We start from the raw sequence: 22579 nt of genomic DNA, 5'->3' as shown, positions 1-22579 counted from the left end.
GCAATGATGATGTTTTATTGCTGTGTTTGCTGACGTCTGTTTAGGAGTGGAGCTCCATAAAAAGCTGCTGAGTCAAGGTAAGTACAATGAGAACAGACTAAGAGCGGAAGTAGCATGACTCCGTCGTGTTTTCATCTGTAACATGGATCATTTCTATACTAACCCCAAAAGACGTTTATTGTTCTTTAGTTGGTGTGGGGTTATTGAAATAAACGCTCGAATATACAAAATCAAACTGTTCGAAATACTGTACTTTTATTTGGACGAGCTTTTATTGTGATGCTCAAAGCCGGACGTTTGCGAGACATTAGCAGGCAGGGTGGATATCCGGCTGACGTCCCCCCTCCCTCCCTCCCTCCTCCTTGACGCGCTTTTAATTGAACCCAGTAAGCATCGCCTCCTGACATCGGTGAGAGGGGGGAACGACGACGCCAACTGTCGCAGTCCGCTCAGCTGCGGGAGAAAAGACGAGAACATCCGACACCCCCCCCCCCTCTCAACCCTATTTCCCTGCTTCAACATAAACACATAAAATGGATGAAAAGGCGTTTACGAAGGAGCTGGATCAATGGATCGAGCAGCTGAACGAATGCAAACAGCTCACGGAAGGACAAGTGAAGAATTTGTGCGAAAAGGTGAGTCATTGGTCTTGACATCCCTCCCGTACTTCACCCGGTCACGGACGTCTTGTCGCCCCTCGCTGCCTTCCAAACGTTCTTAAAATGGCGTCTTCGGTTTATATTTCACCGGGCCTACACAGGCTACGTGCCTCGGAGGGCGGCTTCATGCGGTCGAATGAGCCGTCGCATGGCTGGCGTGTTGGTGGGTGTGTGAGTGGCACCTACGAGCGTCGTTTTGTGTCTCCTCTCTCCGCCAGATGTGACTGGCCGCGCCGCTGAGGTTCGACTGGATGTTGTTGAGGGAAAGGTGGACCCGTATTTGCCATAACAAAGGCGTTTGCTTCGACATAAATGGGACAACCTGAACATTATAGAAAAGTATATATATATATTTTTAATGTTTCCATATGGTAAATCTGTAGTTATCTGCCGATTTCTGAGAATGTGCCCGTGAGCAAGCCATGCTGCCCCACTGTGACGAAACAGCGGGACAAATGATCATAATAACCAGCCTGTAGGCGCCATATCAAGTGTTGTGTCACGTGGTGTTTAATTGCTATGGTAACGGGCAGGTGCTTGGGTCACATGTAAGTGGTGAATGCCGGGTAAATTAAATAGGTGTGCTTACCAGATGCACAGGAGAGAGAGAGTCGGGCTGGGTAGCCGTATTTTTTGTTGACCGTTCGCTTTGCTACATGCTTCGCCATACGCTTCTATACACTACATTTTTCTACACGCAACAGTTTCATTATGCCATATTGTGCTACCATCAAACCATCCAGAGTGTATCCATGAAAGCCACTGTTTTACTAAAACCGATCAAATCGCATTCAAGACTCAAGTGTTTCAACTGTCAAGCCACTGTAACAGCAGCGCGTCAGACAAGTACCCAACCCACCCACTTTCTTCCAGAAGCAACAAGGCTGCTTGGAGTCGCTACACAGCCGAACACAGTTTCACAGATAACCTGGCAGCGTGGCTGGATGAAGTTCCAGACGGAAAGAGACACTTCAGGCCACCTGAAGCACTAGCATGTCAAAGCCAAAACGTAAGCAGAGCTGAAATGCAAGCGTAGATTGGGGTTTGCGAAAATGATAGTCAGCATTAGCTTTGGGTACACGCGTCACACCGTGTTGTCCGTACAACAGAAGTGTGGTGGTATGTGTGGTATATAGGCAATTTACTTTGGTGGCTTGGTGATGAAATGCTGCAATGTTTATGCAATTGAATCTCTGGGCATTGACTTAAAGTGAATGCGAGTCATGTCTCTCCACAACAAAACTAATTGTTTACACAACAAGGCGCAAGCTACTCCCGTTCAACCCTTTCAGTATAATATCCCTTTAAAATCCCTCCTTCGTTTAAACCTAGAGGTTCCTGATAAATGTCTCTCTCACTTGTGGGTCACCACAATATGATTATTTATTTCCACTTGCTCTAATGCTTAACAGCATTGCCATTCCTATGTAATGTACTGTATTTAACAGTCACAAAATTTTGCACATTGGCAAAAATGTGCATATTTTAAGAGTCAAATCCCCCAAAAAAGAACAGGAAGTGCACCGTGTTGGATTTACATTGCCATTTTTTATTTTGTATATGGAAGTGATTTTAGTTTGTCATCCTGGCGATATGTTATAATAACTAATATTTTGTCCAGACTGTAGCCATCAATCACACATTCTCTTGTAGCCTTTTCAATTGTTAAAGTGCCTGTAAAATAAACCATAAATTGAGGTGTTTATTACAATTTTATTTTGGATTCATGTTGGGTTTGATCTGCTCTTGCTTGGTTACTGGGCGTGTAGCAGAGTTGTTGACTCTGCAGCGTGGCTTTGACCTTTTAAATGCTGGCTTTTTACTGAGGTAGGAACTTGATGTTACAAGGGCTGTTAAGTCATTTATATTCATGCCGCTGATAGCTCCCATTTTGCACTGACCACACTCTATCCGTTGGTTCGGCTGACTTTGGGTCTGAAATGCAGCTTAAAACCCCGATCAGCCCCCTGGATTTAACAACAATTTTCCCCTTAATAAATGGAAGACCACCATTTAGACTTTGCTTTTTCCTCAACCCTCTAGTGGAGTGAACGCCATTGTAGCCAACATTCCATGTCAATTCGGCGACCCACACAGCATCCTCCCTCTTGTAAACAGTGGGAAGATTCGATTGATCGACGTTAAAGCCTTTCTGTTGCCGGAAAAAGATGAGCGTGACTCAGGAGAACGCAGTGAATCATGAGCGAGCGTCTCTTTTGGGATTCATGGAGGAGGAAGATAGGAACGAGATGTTTTATTTCAGCCTCTTCGACAGGCTTCGGTCGGATGATTGACACAGCAGCTTTTGATCGAGCTAACATTTATAGCTATTGACAAGGTTGTTGTGTTAAACACTTATGTCTTTAAAGAGGTTAGGCCTAATGAAGATCACAAAAGATGTGTTGGTAATGTTGGTACCTTACATGTGGTGGTTTTATTGGACTTCAGACATGATGACAACTATTCTCAGGGTTACCTCAACTTTATTTGTCACCGTGGACTCACTTTACTTGCGTTGCTAGGCAACAGTTAGGAATGCTTATTCGATTTCCTCTACGCACGATGAGCTCACTGAAGGTGTGCCACATGATGTCATATTTTCATAGTATTCCACAGGACCAGTTTTGACAGCCTGACACATGGTTTCAATTGGTGTGTGAAACCATTTTCACTCTTGTTTAATCATAGAAGCCACCGTCAAACTAAAATAACTGGCGCAAGGGTTAATTCAGCGGCGTCACAGCGGTCAAAAACAGCTGACCAACCTGCTGACTGCGGCACATCTTCCCTTCAATTAGTCGTTCAACCTCAAAGGGCCATCAGGCAGCAGCTTCGAGTGAAGTCATCCTCTGCGGTTGTAAAGCTTAACTAGCCGCAGTTTGTACCGATTCTACGACCTTTGGCCACGTAAAACTGCCTTTAATGGGATTATGGTAGTGGCAGGAAAAAGCGCTGACTTCGCTTTTCGGCATGGGACTTTTTCCATATAGATGCCTGCTTCTGATTGGGGCTCATTCCTTTGTAGGAATTTGCCAAAGTATGAACCCTGGAAGTTGTCCAAATTCAATTCATAGAATGATGATATTTTTTTCAAAACCAACTGATTCATTGGTGATGGTTAAGTGTCTGCATGAAGTAAATCAATTCGACAATAAATAGGGCTGGGTACAGAGTCCCGGTACTAAACTGGCCATGGGACTGAATTTGTAAAAACTGCAGTATCGATAAGCTCCACACTGAGCAGCTCTGTTAACGGTCTCTGAGAAATTACTCAAATTAATTTGTGATTGATTTAGGCTATATGAATGCTATTTTTCACTTTGTACCGCTATTTGAATGCTATTTTTCACTTTTGTACCGCTGATGTTGCGAAGAAGCACCTGTAACTAGTTACAGATTTTTGCTACTGAGTCTGTATTAGCCAGTGTCCTCAATTTTATCTATCTAGCTATCTAGCTATCTATCTAAAATTAAAAGAGGGAAAGAATAGAAGCAGGTAAGCATTTTTTAATTACATTAACTATTTTTTCAAGGTCAAGTTGTCTTGCAAAATAGCAAAAGAGGGCTAAGCTCCTGGACTGTAGTTCTACTTTTGTATCTACTGCAGACTTTAGGAGAGAAGAGAGAAACATCTGTGATATTTACTCTCTAGCCGCATGTTAGTATGGATATAAGAGTGAGTTTAAATTTAGGTCAACAAATGTGCGGGGCTCTCCCCATCCAGCGTGGCGTTAGGCCAACTGGAGCACTTTGTCAACATCAATTCAATGTTGACCTATTTGGACAAACGCTCTTTTCTAGAAGTCTGGTGAATTTAGTGACCTACTACACACAGTGACATCATTTTGTCATCCTCTCTTTTTTTTTATATCATGTAATAGTTGTTAATTTATTCTCTTATTAGATATGCAATGAATATTCCGAGGATGAACCGAGTTGGCAAAAAGCACTTGTGACAGTTGTGCTTTTGGTTTTGAAAGCTTGGTTGCCTTAATGATCCTCCTCAAGTGCCAACTTGTCCTGCAGGACTAATATGAGTGAGCCATCCAAAAACTCCGGCGACTATGTTTCCTGGACCACTGCACTAATTGATATTACAGAAATGAGGACAGACACACACATTTCTATGTCAAGGTTCCAGCTATGATGTACTACTGCTGGGTTGTGTATTGAATAAAGTTGTAGACCTCCGCAAAAAAGCACAACAGCCCGAACATGTCCGCTTGATTCATCATAATTGGAAAACCCATGATGTGCTACAAGATGTGGTTCTATCCTTTAGGTGGCGCTAGTGTGCGTTTCTAAAATGGCTGCCAACTGTTTAACTTAGTCAGTTATGCTATTAGGCTAGTGGTTTAGTAGCTAACTAACACACAACAAGCTAACTTTTTAGTCTTGTCTATGTATTTAGGCCAAGGAGATCCTGACCAAGGAGTCCAACGTGCAGGAGGTGCGATGCCCCGTGACGGTGTGCGGCGACGTGCACGGCCAGTTCCACGACCTCATGGAGCTGTTCAAGATCGGCGGCAGGTCTCCTGACACAAACTACCTGTTCATGGGCGACTATGTGGACCGGGGCTACTACTCCGTAGAGACCGTCACTTTACTTGTAGCACTGAAGGTAGCCTTCGTATAGTACTTTGGTGTATTATTTGTCATTGCTGATGGCACGTTCTAAACCTGCTTGTACGCAAGGTTCGTTTCCGGGAACGCATCACCATCCTGCGGGGCAACCACGAGAGCAGACAGATCACGCAAGTGTACGGTTTTTACGACGAGTGTCTGCGCAAGTACGGCAACGCCAACGTGTGGAAGTACTTCACTGACCTGTTCGATTACCTCCCGCTCACCGCCTTGGTTGACTCTCAGGTCAGTGGGAAGGATCCATTAGTAAATGCTGGAAAAAAAAGAAGAAATGATACTAAAAAGAACCTGATGTTTTTACAGATTTTTTGTCTTCACGGTGGTTTGTCGCCATCCATTGACACACTGGATCATATCAGGGCGCTGGATCGCTTACAGGAAGTGCCTCATGAGGTAAAAGAATTGAATGAATGTTATCTTTTAAGACTATATTTTTGGAGCCCTAATGGATACATCTCTCAGGGTCCCATGTGCGACCTGCTGTGGTCGGACCCTGATGACCGCGGCGGCTGGGGCATCTCGCCGCGGGGGGCCGGCTACACCTTTGGCCAGGACATCTCGGAGACGTTCAACCACGCCAACCGGCTCACGCTGGTGTCCCGCGCCCACCAGCTGGTCATGGAGGTGAGTCTAAAAAGGTCAATGTTTGCAGCTCCATCGTGTTTCAAAAGACTAGGCTAGAAATGCTCACATTAGCATGAACGCCAACCATAGACTCGTGCTTGATCTCAGGGCTATAACTGGTGCCACGAGAGAAACGTGGTGACGATATTCAGCGCTCCAAACTACTGCTATCGCTGCGGCAACCAGGCGGCCATCATGGAGCTGGACGACACCCTCAAATACTCCTTGTAAGTGTCATGAACGCAATGTCCAAAACCTTTTTACATAAAGTGAAGTTTTTATTTCAATTATTAATACTTTCTTTCCCCCACAGCTTGCAGTTTGACCCGGCACCTCGCAGAGGGGAGCCCCACGTCACCCGCCGCACCCCAGACTACTTCCTGTAACCGGCTTTGAAAGTCCACCCCACTTGTACAGTCAAGTCCAGCGTTGCCATATAATGGAGGACATGGCAGCAGCAGCAGCACACATTGTACATTCACACCAAGACCTATTTAAGCATTTAGTAAGAAATGTGTGTGTGCGTGCGTGTCTGTGGACGGACCAAACTGTGTGTGCCATAAATCATCACATTATGGATTGCTGAGGACTTGTCTTGTATTAGGAAATATCAGAAAATCAATCAGTCAAGTTCACTTGATGGTCAGGACTAACAATAGAGAAAAATCAGTATATATACATCTTAGAATATATATTGAGAAGATGGGAAGATCTGTTTGCACTTTTGTAAATCTTAAGAAATGTAACATAAGATGAAGAGAATATTTACATTTTGTTTTCTTTTTATTACAAAAAACAAAGTCCCAAGAACAAGAAGGCTTTACATGAGGTGTCTTGTCGAATGCGTGAAGATGTATGTGTGTGTAAAGATCATAAACGCACTAAACCACAAGCTTGTATTAACGGGAGATGTGAATAATAATAAAGGTGGCTCCTTCATGACATGATAGTTTTGCAAGTCGTTTTTGTGGGGTAGTTAATACATTGCTTGTTTTACCGCTGAGTAATTTTACACATTTTAGAAATATTTTACTGTATTTTCTTGCCCTAAATTGAAGGGACAAAGTACTATATTTGGCAACTTGAGCAGAAATGGCGGTTACGCCGAAGTAGAACCATAAACAGCAGAAAATGAAAACTCTAATATGATGGATGAAAAACTTACCATTTTTGTGGGCAGTGCAATTTGGTTCTGGAATATTAGGGAAACTTCAAATTGAGCCAAAATGGACACCATATGCCTAGTCAAACCATGTGATTTATCACAGTCAAGCTGCAGAATGGTAACCAACTTAATAAAGTATAATATTCAAATTGAATTAAAGACGAAAAAAACTCAAATAAAAAAAAAAAAGTATTTTAATGAGCGAGTTAAGTTACAGCATGAAATTTGAGCCAAAATGGATGCTGCCCACCACACCCGAAGGCAACATCTACCAGCCAATCAGGGAAGAAAAGCTTATAATGGTGATAAAAATACTAAAATCACATATAATTGAATGAATATATTTTTTTTACACATGGGTATTTTCATGTCTGAATGTAAAAAAATATGCCCCCATCATATAGCTAAAAATGGTCACCAAAATATTGGAAATAATTCAGTACAGTTCAAAATCATTAAACACTACTTAATTTTGATCAAGTGAAAGTTACGTGTTTTACAAATAAGACAGCCCAAGCCACATGCGTCAAAAGTCCAATAAAAATAATTCCAAAAATAAAGTTCCCACTAAGTTTTGTTGCCAGTCGGAATCTTTTAACGAGCCCTCTCGTAAACATACCATGACCATATAATTTTATTATGAATTCCCTTCTGCGGGAGAGTAACAAATACCCCAGTTAAAATAAGTAATAAAAATAAAATATAATTTTAATTATACATTTTAACATTTGTTAAAATATTAAAAATAAAAATAAACAACCCCGACGTGCGCTTCGTCCCTCCCCTCCACAGTCCACAGTGTAACTGACAAAGCCAGCGCCATAGCAGCACACTTCAGCGTCTACGATTCCTCCATTTCCTGACAATATCTGACGAGAGAGGATAAAATTCCACCTGCGGGTTTGGAACAAACACATTCGCGGTATGTTGTGAGTTTTATCTCGTAAGCCGGAGACCAACTGGTCTCGAATTTCGTCCGTTTTTCGTCTCTGTTCGAGGGGACGTCCTACTTTGCGGTTGCGAAGAGGCCTTTTGTGATTTAGCTTGGCAATGCTAGCCTAGCGGCTCTGCATGACATTTACGTGTATGATTCTCTACATTGAGAAGCATAGTTGTCACAAAATGGAAATATTCATCTTCATGTTTTAGTCGAGTTGAATGGGTCAAAACGGCACAAAAGCCGGTAGGCGGTTTGCATCGCCGACACAGGATGCTAAACGGTTGTTAGCTGCCAGGCGTTTATCTCAACCAGTTCAACGTTATACGTTAATTTTAAGTTTATTTTTTTACTCAAGTTGGAGCTTTGTACTCTTAAACGCTTAAATGACACATTCTAAACAAAAATTTAGGTCGTTCCTCGCAGTTTGGTGAGCATAACTTACCAACTTGTCTCAAGTTGATAACGTTGCGAGAGCTGTTGCTTCGAGCAGGCGAACTAGATAATGATACAAACAAGTCATGGATATAATGTCTTAATTTGGAGATTTTAGTTGTTTGACTCTTTTTCTGGTTAAAATGAACTAAAATGTATTCAAACAGTTTGATCCCGTAAAAAAAATATAAAACTTACTTTAATTTGTAACAATATATTTTCCATTTTCTGGTTAAAAAAATCGATAATGAGTCCCCCATAATGACTTTTCTTTTGGTTATGGTTAGAAATAGAAATACATATTGCATGCCTAAAAAATAATTATATTTCTTTTAAAGCAGCACAGGGCAAGAAATCGACCTTAACCCTTATTACGTGTTGAGGTCAAAATTGACCTGTTTTGAAGTTTAGGTCCGTGAAAAGTACCGTTTGCTTTTTTATACTGGAACGAGGCATCATCTAATCCTCAGACACAACTATTTTAACGCAACAAAATAAATTTTAACTTTCATTCTCGTAAATTATTGTTACACGCGCACTCACACACACAAAGGCCATCTTCACCCCACGTGAACTCAAGCTTTCTTGCAGCATATTGATACATTTTGAATAAAAATAAACATTGGCATATATAACCAGGGTTTGGGTGAGATATTATCAGTTGTGTTCCGTTGGAGCTGTAGTCTACATGAGCAAGAGGTGTACAGTTTATGAGGGGCTGGATCATATCTTTGGTCTTGACAGTCAGTGATACTGAAGACAGAGAGGAAAGCCAAGCTGAGGAGGATGTGGATGAAGACGGGGTTCAGTATGACCCTGAACAAGACCACACATCTGGTGAGGAGGACCCAGATTTCACAGATGCTGAAAGAGAGGTCTTCCAGTCAAGTAAATTTGACATTTCATGGTCATCAAGTCCTCTGGACACCCAATACAGGGCAGCAGAATAGAAGAACCTCAAAATGACTCCAGGGCCTACTAGAAATGCTATGTCGCATGCCCAAGACATCAAGTCCATGTTTGCTGTTGGTTTCCACAACCTCTTCAGAAGATCCTGCTTGAGCTGACCAACATGGAAGGGGGAAGAGTGTTTGGTGAAAGCTGGATGCTATACTTAGTTAGCTATGAGTTGAAAAACAATATTGAATGATAACTAGTGTTTTTATGAATTTTCAGGCTGAGTTAAATCATGGGTCAAATTTGACCCGCAAACACTACAGACGTGGGCAGCTTTCTAACACAATTACAAAGGTTAATAAAACATTTTCACAACTCTTTTGATGAAACATTGACTTACAAGTACAGTAAGTGGGGCTTCATGCCCTGAGGGGGTCTGTATCGTTTTTACTGGCGTAAAGCAACTTTGAGGAGGATGGGATCAACCCTGGCACACAAAAAAATACAAATGTCCTGAATTGCTTTACGGCATACTCACTTCCTCCTTTCGCTCTAAGGATAGTTCGGGATTTCAAGACACTACGCGCTGGCACGCATGGGAAATGTGGATGATTTTTGTCAAAAGTCTACCGCTTTTGTCGACATGGTGCCGCCATAATCAACAAAAACTGACATATGACACAGTGTTGCTTTAATGTAAAAAAAAAAATACAGGGATAACAAAAGAACGTATATAAGTTTAGTAATTTTGGTTACCTTTATAATTTATCTGAAAAACGCATAAAGTTATTAGAAGTTGGACAAAAAACTAAAAGCCAAAAGTGTGACTATTAGGTATATCTGATCATATTTTTAAAATAATCCCTAAATTACATATTTTTTTGGATAATTGATAAAGGAAATTGAAATATTTATTGTAGGATAAAAAAAATCTGTATTTTTTAAAAGTCGAGTTTTAAGTTGAAACATTTAGTTAAAATTGAAAGTAAAGCAAAAAAAAAAATACAAATTTGAATTGTGCTAGGGTTAAGGTTAAACTGAAAAAATGTACTAAACATGTCGGACAGAAAAAGTTCTGCATGATTTTATGTGGTTAAGTATTGTTGTTGCTGGCTAACTCAAAATAGCTTTTTACCCCACATTAATATCTTACTGTTGATATGATTCTGAGGTGGCTTTGTATTTGTTTCAGGAAATGCCCACAATAAAGTTACAGAGCTCGGATGGGGAAATCTTTGAGGTGGACGTGGAAATCGCCAAACAGTCTGTCACCATCAAAACCATGTTAGAAGGTAACAATCATCATTTATTTTCACTTTCAATTCATCCTTTACAAATGACTGCTTGAGTGTGACGTGTAACGCCACTTGCGAACTGACAGATTTGGGAATGGATGACGAAGGAGACGACGACCCTGTGCCGCTCCCCAACGTCAACGCAGCCATTCTTAAGAAGGTAACGCGTCAAGATCTTTTTTCAAATGTCATTTATCAAGTTTGCTATTTCAATTTGCGTGTCAGGTGATCCAGTGGTGCACCCACCACAAGGACGACCCCCCTCCCCCCGAAGACGACGAGAACAAGGAGAAGAGGACGGACGACATCCCCGTGTGGGACCAGGAATTCCTCAAAGTTGACCAAGGGACCTTATTCGAACTTATCCTGGTAAGCGGCAGCAACTAGGGTGATGTCACAGTCTTGTGACCGCGTGGCGGCTCACTCATTGGTCGCTCTGCATGTGTACAAAGAAACATAAGAGCTATTGGCAAATGAAACCTTCCACCAAGTGAAACATGAGCGTGCTTGTTTACGAACATCCAAAATTATCACCTTGGAATGCTAATATAAATGCCGCTATTCTGTTGGATAGCAAGCCTCATATCAAGCTACATGCTAACTTGTAATCAACAAATAACCTACTTTCAGATAAAGGAATGAAAATACAATCGCACACACACCTCCAGCAAGGCCAAGCAATCCTGTCTGCCTGGAAAATGTCTTCTAATTTTTTTTTTTTTTTTTTTGCTTCTAGCAGAGATTGACTCTTGTCCACTCTTCATGAACCACGTGTTTAACTTCCAGAGCTGTTCCTGATATTTTGCTTTCCCCTATTGCGTCAGGCGGCCAACTACTTGGACATCAAGGGTCTGCTGGACGTGACGTGCAAGACGGTGGCCAACATGATCAAAGGCAAAACCCCCGAAGAGATCCGCAAGACCTTCAACATCAAGAACGACTTCACGGAGGAGGAAGAGGCCCAGGTAAGCAAACACACTCACACCTTCACTTTACGAAGGAGTTTTTGCTTTCGGCCTGATCACAAAAACAGTGAATAGGAGAGTTTTTAAGCAAATAAAATAAGTAGGTTGCAAAAAAAAAAAAAACTTTAGCCAAAACGAAACATTTATGGATTGTATTTGTCGCCCCCTGCAGGTGCGCAAAGAGAACCAGTGGTGTGAAGAGAAGTAGTGCATCTCGCCAACACTATACACACACTGAATAGAAATGTGTCCGCTTTATTGCTTGCACTGGTCTTGTTCATACTTTGTTAATAATGACTATATAGCTTACTTCCATACAGTTCAGTAGAATATACTTCCCTCCACCCGCCCCCCCCTCCAAACTGTGTACAAAACTAGCATGACATTTTTAACACGTGTGTCATTATTTAAATAAGGCCCCAAATCCCTTTCTTTCCTTGCCTAGTCAGTCATCTATGAAGACTTTTTTGATGACTGTCCCCGCCCTGTGTTGGTATCATGTTTTTTTTTCTACTAGTTATGTGTGTTGTCTGTTAGGTTGGTTGTTAAGTGAAAAAGGCTTGGGAAGGGGAAGTGATAATAGGAGGTTTTTAAGGTGGGTTTCAACATGTACACCAGTGATGGAAGGAGGAAATAAAATGTTTCCAAAAACGGAGTTTGGTGTTGTTTTTGTCTTGTAACACGACAGCATTTTTGTAAAGCACTCTGAGTTGGTAGGTTGCTACAGAAAGAGGACATGGGTGAGAATAAAGGCGAAAAAAAATGGGGATATATTTAAATGTGGGGCTCACACCTATTTATTTGATTTATGCCACTCGCGTATATTTTTACTACAGGATTCGCCGTTTCATACACAGGTTCATAAATTCTAAACATGGTTAAGTATTTTTGTGTTTGAAAAACACTGGTTTATATTATGTAATTGTATCGCTTAGTGGCACGTGGTGGGTGGCTGTGTGCCAGCGCTTGCAAAACCAGTCTTGAAATCTTGAGTGTGCGAGTATGCAGTGGCCCTTATTTTAAACACATTTGAAAGTAGTAGTATTTACTGTTAGTACTGTTAGTCTAGTTTTATTTTTATCCAATGCTGTTCCTTACATTTCACTACAGCACTGCAGCACTGTCACTTAGAGTATTTTTTCCTCTGTACTATGTACAGGCCGAAATGAGTGTTCCTCATATTTTTTATGTAGATGTAGGTTGGTGTGTATACACATGTGTATATACACATGTTACTGCGTATATCTACATAGGTTTGATTCTAAATGTTTGCCGTCAATGTTATACATTAATGGCCACATTATGCCGCCGCCCCTGTGTGACCTATAGCTTTGCTACTGTAACAATGAAAATTTCCCCACTGTGGGATCAATAAAGGCATTCTTATCTTATCTTATCTTATTTGAGTACTTCATTTAGAGCGAAAGTCGGGGCTTACCTGTTTTCTGGGTTTGGTCACGTGACATTCGCAAGCCGAGACATTTGTCAAATTCAGTCGACACTGACAGCAGGTGGCAGTACAGGACAGAATGGCCGCCCGCTGAGATCCGTGAACTCTTCTGCTTAATTCATATTCCAAAAATAATATTAACTCAGAATACCGTGTTCAGACGAGCGGGGACACAGTGACCTCAATAAGTGTGCCACACCAAACAACTTTAAGAACGCAAGAAAGACAGGTGAATTAAAAAAAAAAAAAAAAGACGTTTTGTCTCGTCATGCGAAATACTACTGCTCACTCGAGTCACTACCATGTCATTTACAAGATAACGTACGTTTAATTAACTTTTCATGCGTGTTGAACTGAAAAAGTACTACACCAGCCCCAGGAGAAGAGACGCAAACATTATGGTGCCAAGTTTAGATTCTGTCGTGACTTAACTCTCTATACTGTATTTGAATTGCCCGCTCAACTCTGCGCTCAGTGACGCGGCAGTCAGACGTCTAAACGGCGACCGCAACAATTGACTGTCGTAATAATCACGCGACAAAAAAATCGATTTCAATAGTGACATTTAATTTTTTAATATCGTTTTTTAAATCAAATGTTGACAATGGGAAAGAAACGCATGACGTTAGGAAGTATAGTGCATATGTATAAATATATGTATTTTATATGTTCTTTGTAAAGTGCTTTATCAAACTGGATTTTTCTGTCACCATTCGCTTTTTTTAAACAACGTTTACCATAGGAAACCCCGTTGGGTTCTATCTAAATTTACTTATTTTTAATATTTAGATTATATATACAGTTAGGTTTGCTGCGTCAAACTATTTTCTGTCATGGTATATTTTCTTCAATCTTCAAGGGTTTTTTGGCACTCACAAACGACAAGCGCATGATATATAACAATTTTATTACACCAACAAAATAAGAATTGATGAAATGTATAAAAAAGACAGCGTTCGGGTGTTTTAGTGGGACATTTAAAAGCAACATCGCGGAAAAGAAAACTTCCCATGTGAATGGAACAATAACAAATAAAACACTTGAAAATATTGCTTTAAAGTATGGACACGACTAAAAATGTTTTTAAGCAATTTTTTTACATAAACGTATAAACGTTAATTAACTACAGGAACTTTCTGACATTACAACAAATTTTACAACATGTAATATAATAGTACCCATTTGGTCGTCTTAGAGATTGTTTACAAAATGTTCAGTCAAAAGCGGAAAAAAAACAGACATTTGAAAAATAAAAAAGATAGAAATCCATCTCAGGTTTGGCCACCAGCAAAATTTCTGACCTTTGAATGAAAAAAAGCCAGCACACAATATGAAAGTAAGTGAAAGTGCCTAAAATAGTTAAAAGATTTGATCACATGCTATCAAATGGAAGAATGGATGGATGTCCTTAAAGGTCCACACAGACACATTTCTTTTCAAACACATTTCTTCCGTCTATGCTTACAAGTACGTATTTAGGCTGTCAGGTGCATGCCAAAGCGCCATAACCCATTGATTTTAAAAGTCTGAAAAAGAGGAATGAAGGAAGAAGTTTATTATAGATTATCTAATCATTATTTTTTAATTATAAGGAAACGTTTTTTGTGAAGTTTGCCTTTAGAGAAAAAAAAAGGTGTATTTTGTGTGAAAACATATTTGGAGAAAAGATTAAAATGTTTAATTTGACCAGAAAGCAGACAAAAAATGATGAATAATGTTTCCTGATTGCATTTTATTTTATCATTTTTAGCTAAAAACAAAAGATCTGCTTTCCGTATACACGCAAAAAAACCGTAAATGAAGTATTCTGATTTCATTTATATGCAGTATTTCATCATTTTGAAGACAAAAAAAAGGTTTCCTGTCAATGCTTAAAAAACAACAAAGTCGAAAAAGTGTTTTGAAAGAATATTTCAGGCGCCTTATCGCATGATTTGCCTAAGTCATTTTAAACTCAATGTCACAATACAATTACAAAAGGCTCATGTGCTTGCTAAAATTTGTTTTAAAAAAAAAATATATATATTTCAGTGTAGATTGCCGGCCAATGTGGTCATGGTAATCTGCAAAAGTTTATTCAAAGCAACTGGATTATTCTTGTTTGTTGAATTTGTTGAGTTTTCTGAAAATGCTGAAAAATGACTTAGGCAACTATGCTATTAGGCTAGCAGTTGTGTTTGTGTGGACTTTTATTTATTTAATTTTTTTACGACAACTCCCTGCTGTACACATTTAGATTTTTTTTTCCCCCCTCCTGGTCACCCAGGAAAGCAAGCGACGCGAGTCACGTGGCCGACAGCTTGCGTTTGCCCAGTGCCATGGCAGAAGGGGGTCGACAGGGGGGCTGATGTAGTTGTTGTTGCTGGAAGGGGGATCCGCGGGCGACGGCAGCGGGCGAGGGAGGCGGCGTGGAGTCTACGGCACTTAAATGTGAACAAGTTGGGCTCGTGCAGCCTCCTCCTTGAAGGTAGCGAACGCACTTTTTCTTCCTCCTAAGGACAGTCACAGACAGTTATCTGGGAATAAACCCGGATGGCACAACGTCAATAACCAAAGATTTGCAACACAAAACACACATGTACAACACACATCCATGTGGAAAAACTCGACTCATGTTTTTTTTCTTTTATAGCAAGGAACTACAACCTTCCATTTTCCATGTGTATACAGGTATGTTTGTTTTGTGAACGGTTTGCTGTTTCATTTTTAAATGCATTAATAGCTTTGTTTTACTCTGCTGTCTGCTGCCAGGTCAGCATTGCAAAAGAGAATCTGCCTTACCTGGATATAATAAAGGTTCAGTGAAAAGCATTTATTATAATACATATGAAAGTGTACAGTAGTAGATCATGTTTGCATTGACATGGGTTACCTCGTTTTCATTTTTTTTTAAAACAATTGCGAAAGAAGACTAGTCATAACAGTTTAAATTAAAATCATGCAGGCTAGAAGTGTTAGCATTGCGTTAGCACAAATAAAAGTAGAAACAATGTTAGTAGTGGCCTTGTTAAGCTAATGTGTTAAGATAACAGATGTGGTGTTTTAGTAGGCAGAGTGAAGAGGGGTGGGGGGGACAATTGTTGTCGTGGGAAGTTTACACACCTGCAGGGACCGCACCAATCTGTCTGCTGCTTGAGGCCAAAGCGAGCTCGACATTTCTTAGGGGAGCCGGGCTCTGAGCCGCAACAACAACAAGACGGAGACGAGGACAAAGAAGCCCAGCAAAGATGCACAAGAAGAAGAAGAAGAAGAAGAAGCATCAAAATGGCTGCCATGCTGGGAAAACGTTAGTAACAAACACACACAAATTAGTCAGAACCTTTCACGCAGAGTGGGAAAACGTATCAAGCCTTTTATGCAGAAATCCAGCCAAGCAATATCACTTTGGCACCAATGCGAAAAATGGCTTTTTTTACAGGCAGGTTTAAAAAAAGTTTTGTTGTTGTTGTTTTTTTTAACTTTGAAGGTTAAGAGAGTTGCACTTCATTTTGAAATGACAAAAACAATTCATAAATCCTTGTTTACCTCAAATTTTTGCCATTGTCTTTACACTAAGTACGCTCTATACAGGTATGATGCTAACAACTAGATGGCGAACTAGCATGGTAGTGACTATTATGCTAGCACTAGCAAGGTGCTGTAAGCATAAGGGTTAGCAGTTATGCGTCTATTAAGTGGTAGCAGGGTGGCAGCTAAGTTGCCATTTTAATTGAGATTGGAGACATTAGAGCTGAAACATAGGCGTGACTGATGTTTAAAATGAAACGTTAGCATAGCATTAGTGTAGTGTACCTATATACACTATAGTATTATAGTAGAGTGGTAGCAGTTACATTGCTAGCATTAGCAAGCTTCTAGCTATGCTGCTAGCTCAAATTTCTATTGTATGCATGACTGACATGGCCTAAACCTAACCGTTAGCATTCTATTAGCTAAATATTAGTATGTGTACCTGTGTTGGAGTCTTGCTGCTTCTCCCTTTTCCTCCTCTTCTTCTTTCCCTGCAGGAGGATGGACATGATTTGATTCACTGAATGATAATAAAAATAATGAAAGTATTTGATTAAATATTGAATTTAAAAATAAAAATGTTAATTTGCACTTCTCATGTTTGTAGCGACTTTCGCTCTTTTACACGACGACACGCACTGGTCAATTTGTTAGGTACGCTAGCATGATGTAATGACATCCAATACGAGACATGTATATAAGAAATTCACTTAAAAAAATAATGATCATAATTTCTGCTAATTGTTTCGGCATGTTTTGATGAGTATTTAATACAGCAATTATCAGGCTTATAAACCCCCACAGTTTCACATCAATGTGAAATGTCATTTTAAAACATAATTTTTCTATTACAAGCGGTAGTTAGTATGTTAAAAAAATCATTTGTAAAATTAGTAATTTGTTTACTTTTATGCATTTTGTTATTGTGAAAAAGGTATTTAAATTGTATTACATGTAATTATATAAAGGACATGTAATCTATATATTTGTTTACATTTGAAAAAAAAATTGATATTCTTTAAATAATTATTTAATCATTTAATTCTAAATGTTTACAAAAAGTAAAATACTTTCCAGCATCAATAAAAAGCATGCTTTTTAATTTAAAAGATTGGTCATTTAATGTTAAGTGAAAACTATAATTCAAATACAAATATCACTTTTTAATAAGTTGTTGAAATTTAAAATAAAAAATAAACAAAATGTTACTTTTGTATTCATTTTTTAAAATTTGATGTTGCATGTAAAATATATATTTTAACTAAGAAAAAACTATAAATTCTTAATAATTATTTGTTAAAAATCAAAAAATAAATAAATAAATAAATGAATAAAAAGCTTTTTCCAGTTAAAAAAAAAGGTAATTCATTACTTTTTGTAAAATGTGAAAAAAATAGACCTTTTTTTGGATAATCAATTAAAAGAGATTATGAGGCAATTTTGTCTTGGGCGTCATAAGACAGACCAGCGCGGGCGTCCCGAATAAAGCGCCCTGTGAGCGTGATGAAATCATCATCTTTGCAAACGTGTGTGCTTTTTCGTGGAGCTGACGTCATGGTGTGTGCTTGTAACCATAGCAACATGCAAGCCGCCGCCGCCCCTCGCGAGGAAGGAAGCATGCGGAGGGAATGCCATGCGGCCGTCGTTGGTATTACCCACACTCCCTTTCATGCACGCTGGCGTATTGGCCCCGCCCCCCCAGCACAGACAAGACGAGTCCCTACCCAATCGGCTTTACTCTTTTCGCCTGCCGCCTCCTGCAACAGGTCAACAGCACACTTAGCGCAACACGTGCTGTGCCACCGTGCGTGCGTGTGAGCGTGCGTGTGAGGAAGAGGAGTGATGAAGATGCAACGCCGGTCTTACGTAGTTGTCGCGTGCAGACCAGGTGGGGTACAGCTGCATGTGCAGTTGTCTCTCCTTGCGTGCCAGCTCGTAGTACTTGGCCTGCTCCTCGCGTGTCAGCGCGTGCCACTACACGCACACACACACACACACACAAAATGACTCATGTTAAACATGCCAATCACTATGACAACCACACATGCAGACCTAGGAACAGGACTTTAAGGCTAGTGTTCGAACTGAAAAATCATCATGACTGTTTAAAAACAAAAGGACATCTATGTCCTATGTGTATGCAACAATGTGCGTGTGTGTGTGTGCGTGCGTACCCTTCGTCCGAGTATCTGGTTGATGGCGGCACTCTCCTTTAGCGTGCATTCCGCGATGACTTTGGCCCTCATCTCCTTCATGTAGAGCATAAAGGCGTTGAGTGGCTTCTTGATGACGGGCTTCTTGGGTTCCTTCTCCCGCTTGGCCTCCATGTGCGGCTTCCTGCGAGGCAAGGAGGAAGATAGACACTGTGTTGTCTGCTTAAGAACACCTCCTCCGGTTGTAAGCGTTGAAGTACCGCCGCCGTTTCATAGCCGTTTGTTTGCTAGTGAGTTGGACCATGTAAGAACCACCCAAAAATATTTGCGCTAAACTTTGCAAAGGAGTGAGGCAACAGCGAAAGGAAGAAAGCTGTCATTTGTAATTCAGATCTTGTTATAGGCAAGATGTTTAAGCACTGGTGCTCATGCTAACAACGTGTGGAGGTGTCCCCTGGTGGTCCAACAACATTCTAAATATGTTTGCCAAGGCAACCACAGAGCTGTTAATGTCAAATATGACTTTTGAAATTGTTTACTTCAGTTGGAATATGGCATTCTGAACAGTAATGTTAGCACTGGCGCTAGCACTAACACAACACACAGAGGTGTCCTGGCTGGTCCACTATTATAGGAAAGGCCAGACTCACTATGGCAACAACAGAGACATTATTCACCTAAGTAATAGATGATATAGCATCAAAATTACTTTTAAGTCATTTAAACCAACACAATGAAGCATAACGTGTGTTATGTGTTGTGTTGTGTGTGTTGTGGCTGGTCCACAGAACGAACGGCAACAAAACGCATGCCATTCTTAAGTATGCATTTAAGTTCAAGCAAAAAAAAAAAAAATCAGCTTTAAAGTTGTTTAATCAAGTTGAAATACTGCATGGCCGAATTTGGTTTGAGTTTGAGGTCATTTTGTTGGAATATGTCACAGAGAGAATTCTGAACAGTAATGTTAGCTCAATGCTAAGGCTAACACCATGACCTGGCTGGACCCCTAACATTATAAAATAGGTGCTCCTTGTTCAACATGGCATCGAGAGATCTGCGATTCTCCTGAAAAAAAAAGTGTAGGATGAAAGCGAGTTTTACCATTCAAGCCTGATACTTACACGTACATGCCTCTGTCATAGTGCTCATGCTCCTGCTTGCCTGAAGGGGGCACAATGGCGGGATGTGGGATGCCCGTGGGGTGCATGCCTGATGGGCCCAGCATCAGTGAGTGAGAAAACCTGGCCACAAAAAAAAACAAAAAAACAATAACAATACGATAATAATAATATGATAATAATCATAATGGAAGCCAGAGAGCAACTGAGCCAAGTAGCGTGACATAAGAAGGCAAATAACAAACAGCGGACGACAACAGCGATCATTCTTCATCCACCAATCAACATCTACCAGTAGTTCTGCCCTTTCAGTACCCTCCCACTGGCCAATAGAGGAAGGGTGCCAAAAAGAGGTAGAAATCATTCATTTTGGTCACTTTTACTTTTCCAGTGGATATGGAACCAAAGTGTTTGAAGGGAATATGCTGTATGTGCAGTCAACACTCCACTAGGAGGGAGTGCTAGCCTAAACATGTTACTTGATGATGAATGCAATGCAATGAAGCAGTACAGACACATTAACAATTAGAATAAGAATTTAAATGAATAATTATGAGAAAAAAAATGGAAAGAAATACAGTTAATACTTTTGTCTGTTTTAAAAAGTGTGAGGTAGAAACTCAGAAAATAAAAATATGAATAATTATAAATATCGAGAAATTCAGTATAAAATATTTAAAAAATAAACGAGTACACTTATCAAAAACATTTTGTTTTAAACTGCATTACTACGTAATTCCGAAAAAGCATAATTAAAAAAAAAACATCTTTTAAAAACTGCAAGAACAAATCATCAAAAATAATAAAACTAATAGATTTTACAAATCATTTTTAAAAACAATGATTCGATAAACTAAAAAAATGTATAAAATATCTTTTCAATTGCATGAGATAAACACAAAAATAAATATGAATAAATGAATAATAATTCAGAGAATACATTAAATTAATACTTTAAAATTATTTTTCTTTGTTTTCAACTGCATTTCCCCAAAACTACAATTATTGAAAAAAATATTTTAAAGAATGGTATAGTGTATAAAAATAAACTGCACAAAAATTCAAAAAATATATATATTAAAAAAAGAGCTGTCAACTAAGAAATTAGTCAAATCAATAAAACAATTGTGTTTGTTCTGTTTTAAACAATCCTGAAAAATATTTTTGGGAAAAAATACAAAAATAAAATAGAGATAAAAATAAAAATTACATAAGTTACTAATTTAAAAATTGAAGTTAATTAAGTTCACAAATAAACTTTAAACTTTTAAAAATGACTTCCTTTTAAACTGCATGAGCTAGCAAAAAAACAAAAACCCACCCCCAAACCAATAGATGACAATGACTGTTTTAAACTGCATGAGCTGGCAACTCAGACTAGCAAAATGAAAAGGGACATAAATGAATTTGAAAAAGAATCAAGTTTGTTTTAAACTGCACAAGCAACTGCAATTTGTCCCAACAAAATCATGAGGGACACGTTCCGATCAGCGCTACACTTTTGGCTAGCTCGTGTTTGTGCATCAAAAAAATGCACTTATTGGATTAAAGGAGGAATTTTCATTGAAATCTGTTCTTATTTTAGATGCATTGACTTGTACCGAACCCTTGAGTCTCATGCATGTCTAAAACAAAACAGCACACAGGCGAAGCTTGCCACAAATAAAGCACTTTGGCACCACATTGGACTCTCTTTAAAAAGTGAAAGTGAAATGACTATCGAAGCACACGCGAATGAATATACTTCAACAGATAAGCAGCAACTTGTAATTATTTTTTTGGGGGGACAGGGGGCTTTTTTTTTTTTCTTGCAGCAGGCGGCGGGCGCAGCGGAGCTGGCTACCTGCTGCAGTACCTGGAGTAGGACGAGGCTGCGGGAAGGTTGGAGGGGAAGGACTGTCGGAAGCCGCACGACGACAGAGCGGCGGGATACACCGTCTGCTTCTGCCTACCACAGCACAGCACAACCACAACACACAAGCGCTTCACTTATGGATACTATTTTACACGACATTTTCGTCCAAGGAAAAAGTCAATATTAAGTTGCGAATGCATAAAATAGTCAATAAAAACTAAATACAATAAGTAAGTGACCAACTAACTAAAAGTGAAATATAATACTCAATAAAACCATATTTAGAAAATTTAATGGTAAGTCAGATAATAAAACAGTAAAAGGATGAAATATTAGTTGAAATTTAAAAGCAAAAAAGAAGATCTATATAATGTTACAACAGTGTAGCTTTGTGTGCAAGTGAGTACTTGACTGGCATGCCTCACCACCACAAAGCTTCAGCAATGAGTATGTGGTACCAACACCTCTCGTACTTTTAATAAATATAACATTTCATTTAACACAATGACAATTTTAACACAATGGCAACTTTGACGCCGATGACGATTCGCCAATGTGTCAAACTGCCACAATATAGTGACAACTACTGCCGAGGAGGACTTACTCGATGTCAGCTTTTTTTTTAAACCTTAAGTATCAGTGTTTGGTATCGGCAGCCAACATGAGTACCATAAAATAAGGCCGATAGACCGATAGCTGGTATCGGTACTTGCCCATACCTATTAAATATTTTGTTTTGAATAAAGGTTGAAAAAGATTTGCAAATCTTTGCATTATGTTATTATTTTACATCACATTTTAACATTCCAAATTCATTGGAGATTTTTTTGTTTTTCTTTTGTTTTGTTTTTAAATAATCAGCAGGGTGTTGG

At 39.5% G+C, this 22579-nt stretch overlaps 3 protein-coding genes across 14 annotated transcripts in view; 2 read left to right on the top strand and 1 right to left on the bottom strand.

Moving 5' to 3' along the window:
- Positions 1–304: 304 nt before the first annotated feature.
- Positions 305–6869, top strand: ppp2cab (protein phosphatase 2 catalytic subunit alpha b). Its single transcript, XM_086012464.1, has 7 exons — positions 305–635; positions 5071–5280; positions 5355–5528; positions 5607–5696; positions 5766–5927; positions 6036–6154; positions 6241–6869. The coding sequence occupies exons 1-7, from the start codon at positions 534–536 to the stop codon at positions 6311–6313; spliced, it is 930 nt and encodes a 309-aa protein (XP_085868590.1). The 5' UTR covers positions 305–533; the 3' UTR covers positions 6314–6869.
- Positions 6870–7847: 978 nt separating this feature from the next.
- skp1 (S-phase kinase-associated protein 1) lies at positions 7848–12276 on the top strand. The gene is made up of 6 exons (XM_086013286.1): positions 7848–8014; positions 10554–10653; positions 10743–10816; positions 10882–11025; positions 11481–11621; positions 11794–12276. Exons 2-6 carry the CDS (start codon positions 10557–10559, stop codon positions 11827–11829), a joined length of 492 nt encoding a protein of 163 aa, XP_085869412.1. The 5' UTR covers positions 7848–8014; positions 10554–10556; the 3' UTR covers positions 11830–12276.
- A 1685-nt stretch (positions 12277–13961) lies between these two features.
- Positions 13962–22579, bottom strand: part of tcf7 (transcription factor 7) — a 33668-nt gene continuing 25050 nt past the window's right edge. Inside the window, exons 6-13 of one of the 12 annotated variants that reach the window (XM_086012805.1) lie at positions 21696–21800; positions 19856–19975; positions 18756–18918; positions 18448–18555; positions 18306–18338; positions 17024–17072; positions 16174–16246; positions 13962–15563 (exon numbers count right to left, since the gene is read on the bottom strand). In XM_086012805.1, coding sequence (XP_085868931.1) covers positions 15356–15563; positions 16174–16246; positions 17024–17072; positions 18306–18338; positions 18448–18555; positions 18756–18918; positions 19856–19975; positions 21696–21800 — 859 coding nt within the window. In that variant the 3' untranslated portion in view covers positions 13962–15355. Of the gene's footprint in view, positions 15588–16173; positions 16247–17023; positions 17073–18305; positions 18339–18447; positions 18556–18755; positions 18919–19855; positions 19976–21695; positions 21801–22579 lie in introns of all 12 variants that reach the window. The other 11 variants (XM_086012806.1, XM_086012812.1, XM_086012807.1 and 8 more) reach the window with 11 other exon arrangements.

This window comes from Filicampus tigris, chromosome 17 (genome assembly GCF_054856515.1).
Source record: "Filicampus tigris isolate MCC_2025a chromosome 17, RoL_Ftig_1.0, whole genome shotgun sequence".
Classification (NCBI taxonomy): Eukaryota; Metazoa; Chordata; class Actinopteri; order Syngnathiformes; family Syngnathidae; genus Filicampus; species Filicampus tigris.
This window is presented reverse-complemented; position numbering and strand designations above follow the sequence as displayed.

Excerpts from the sequence above, each read along its gene's own strand:
- ppp2cab (XM_086012464.1), top strand. The coding sequence starts at position 534 with ATGGATGAAAAGGCGTTTACGAAGGAGCTGGATCAATGGATCGAGCAG. Across the intron at positions 5,697-5,765 it reads TACAGGAAGTGCCTCATGAG|GGTCCCATGTGCGACCTGCT; the intron begins GTAAAAGAATTG and ends TACATCTCTCAG. Across the intron at positions 6,155-6,240 it reads GACACCCTCAAATACTCCTT|CTTGCAGTTTGACCCGGCAC; the intron begins GTAAGTGTCATG and ends TTTCCCCCACAG.
- skp1 (XM_086013286.1), top strand. The coding sequence starts at position 10,557 with ATGCCCACAATAAAGTTACAGAGCTCGGATGGGGAAATCTTTGAGGTG. Across the intron at positions 10,654-10,742 it reads CATCAAAACCATGTTAGAAG|ATTTGGGAATGGATGACGAA; the intron begins GTAACAATCATC and ends GCGAACTGACAG. Across the intron at positions 11,622-11,793 it reads CGGAGGAGGAAGAGGCCCAG|GTGCGCAAAGAGAACCAGTG; the intron begins GTAAGCAAACAC and ends CGCCCCCTGCAG.